The sequence below is a fragment of the Morus notabilis genome, unplaced genomic scaffold (assembly GCF_000414095.1).
Source record: "Morus notabilis unplaced genomic scaffold, ASM41409v2 Scaffold286, whole genome shotgun sequence".
Lineage (NCBI taxonomy): Eukaryota > Viridiplantae > Streptophyta > Magnoliopsida > Rosales > Moraceae > Morus > Morus notabilis.
The window spans coordinates 204,904-207,801 of NW_010365008.1; the positions used below are offsets into that span (position 1 = coordinate 204,904).

At 35.7% G+C, this 2,898-nt stretch overlaps 1 protein-coding gene and 1 pseudogene across 1 annotated transcript in view; both read right to left on the reverse strand.

Moving 5' to 3' along the window:
• The window catches only part of LOC21393558 (subtilisin-like protease SBT1.7), a 7,805-nt gene extending 6,701 nt beyond the window's left edge, over nt 1-1,104 (reverse strand). The window contains exon 1 of the mRNA XM_010107177.2: nt 50-1,104. Within this exon, the coding sequence (XP_010105479.2) occupies nt 50-1,104 (1,055 nt within the window). The remainder of the gene's footprint in view (nt 1-49) is intronic.
• A 96-nt stretch (nt 1,105-1,200) lies between these two features.
• Nucleotides 1,201-2,898, reverse strand: part of LOC21393560 — a 23,143-nt pseudogene continuing 21,445 nt past the window's right edge.

A 2,898-nucleotide genomic window follows, 5' to 3' on the forward strand; every position in this document is an offset into this window, starting at 1 on the left:
GTTGGGAGCCAAAGGTGGAGGAGGAGCCCGATCATGATATTCCTTATACAATCTACACAATGTGTCCTCAACCCCTTTTAACATCGTGTCAGATATCGAATCATAGTAGATACACTTGAAGGCAAGAGCAAGATAATCCAACTTATATCTTGGATCAAGAACCAAGCCAAGAAACATCATGTGATTCATTTTCTCGACATTTCCCCAATACTTATCAAATTTCTTATTCATCATTGTTGCCATTTCATTCAACAGAGGATCATCACACTCCTCTAACTTAATCAACTCTCGTTTGACAGCACAAATATCTTTAAAATAGAAGTTTGAAGTGACATAATATGAACGATTAAACTTCTTCATCAAAGTGTAAAACTTTCCTAAGAACCTCAGAAAAACCCTTGCATTGTCCCAATCTGTCTCATTTGGTGGACCCTTCATCTTTTTATCTTTTATAACTTCATCAAAGTAAGCACAATAGTTTTGATCCAAAAGCAACCTCTCAAAAATGGGGACAAACTTAAAAGAAGTCTCCAACATTAGGTAGGTAGAGCTCCACCTCGTCTTCACATCCAAACACAATAGGGCAGTTGAGTTGATGTTTTCTTCCTTCATGCACTCCTTAAACTTCTTAAGGCGTTGAGGTGAGGACCTCACATACCTAACTGCATTGCGGATGCTTGCAATAGAATATGCTAAGTCCGTGAGCCCATCATTAACAATCAAGTTTAGAATGTGACAGACACACCGCATATGTATCGCCTGGCCATCTAAGACGAGAAAATTAAGAATATCTTTGACTTTTCTCTTCAACCTGTCCATAGCCACATCATTGGACGATACATTGTCCACTGTAACTGTGAACAATGCAGTTATGCCCCAATCATTAAGGCAAACCAAAATCTCCTGTGCAACTGTTTCTCTTTTATGATTCGGAACTTGGATGAAATTAATGATCCTTTTCTGCATATTCCAATCTTCATCGATCCAACGTGCGATCAAACACATGTAATTGATGTTCTGAATTGATGTCCAAGTATCAGTCGTCAAACACACCCGTTGCTTTCCTAAAACCTTTTTCAACTTCTTCTTCTCCTCTAAAAACATTTGATAAACATCCCTCGCAATTTTTATCCTTGAAATGTCAAACACTCTAGGATTCAAGTATGCTGAATAGCGCTTAAACCCTTTACCTTCCACGTGTCAGAACGGTAACTCATCCAATCCGATATACTCCGAAACGGCTCTCTTATAACCCTCCTTGGACCAAGCTCTTAGTGTCATAGTACTAGTAGCAGTGTCCTCCTCATGTGCTCCGATCTTTCTACTAAAGTGGATGGTCTTTTGTTTGTTTTCACTCTCTGGATTCATCAAGCAGCTTTCTATATCACTTTTCATTGTAGATGTGCCATTCTTTTTCAAATCAGCGGCATAAGTGACACCACAATGCTTGCAAGTAGCCCTCTTGGTTTTTTCGTCCCTCGTGAAATGCTGCCAAACCGGGCTTACTTGTCGGGCTTTCTTTCTTTTCTTAGTACATTTCCTTTCTTCCTCAGTTGTCTCTTGTGTTTCAGTAGTTTCGGTTTCTTTTTTACTAGACTGAGACTCTATCTCTTTTTGCTTTTCTGATGAAGACATCTATAAGAATTAAGCTAAAAGTTAAAAAATCACAAACAACATGCTTTCTTGTTGATGTTAATGATGAACTTTTATTATATCTATCTATTTGTATTAAGCTATAAGAATTAAGCTTTCTTGCTGTGGCATAAATCTAAACACAAAACCAGAATTAGAACATGCTTGCAATGTAACTAATGACAATAGAGTTCTAAATGTGCCATCTTAGATGGAACATAGACTAAACATAATTTTAATCTCTTAAAAAATAAAATTTATTTTCCAATATGTACAATATATTAGTGAGAAACATGCATGAAAATTAACCCATCTCGTAAGGAAACGCCTAGTAAGACGGGAAAAGAACTCTCCTAACTCTTTCTTTTCATAAGAGAGAGAGAGGATATGGAGATTCCAGTTGTACACATTGTTGGTAACCGAATCGAATTCGGATGCGGAAGCGTGGCGGGGAGGCGGATCGTGTATAACAAAAATTTCAGAAAACTTTTGATATACTCTATAGATTATATTAATTTATGCACAAATAAATTAATCACATTACTCAATCAGGAAAAAATACCTGGAAGCCGACTCGGATGATAACTTGAGTTCTTTGACCACGAACAGTACTTGCTCCAATCTTTGTGTTTAGAAAATCAAAGTCTTCCACGTTAATTCCTTGATTCCACGTAGACGTGTGTGTGGGCACACGTGGAACAAAACAGGTTTCCAAAAACACTCGAATTTCCACAAACACCAACGCATGCACGATGTGAAATTTTTAGGAGAAAAAATTTTCTTCTCTTTTTCCTTTGAGAAAATTCGGCCACACTAACTCTTAGGGCAGAAAAACTGTTTTTAAAAATTGTGTGCAGAATTTTTTATCATTCTCATATTTAAAGAGTAGAAGTCAAACTTCAAAAAGGAATCAAATCTCTATCTTCTATTTTGAATTTGGAACAAAAAATCTCCTACACCTTATCTCTAATGTGGCCGGCCACCCTAGGGTTTTTCTCCCTTGTGTGTGGCGCCAATTCTGGATAGGGAAGGAAGAGAAAACATCCTTTATCCTGTAGTCCAATTTTAATTCAAATTCAAATTCGAATTTAAGTCAAACTTAAATTAATTTGAATTCTAAATTGAACAACTTATCAAATAAGTTTAAAAGGATAAATTTAAATTATGTTCACAATTCAAATTCAAATTTAAATAATCACATTATTTAAATAATAATTAATTATCAATTAATTATTTTTTGAGTATTTAATTTTAGAATTCCGTAAT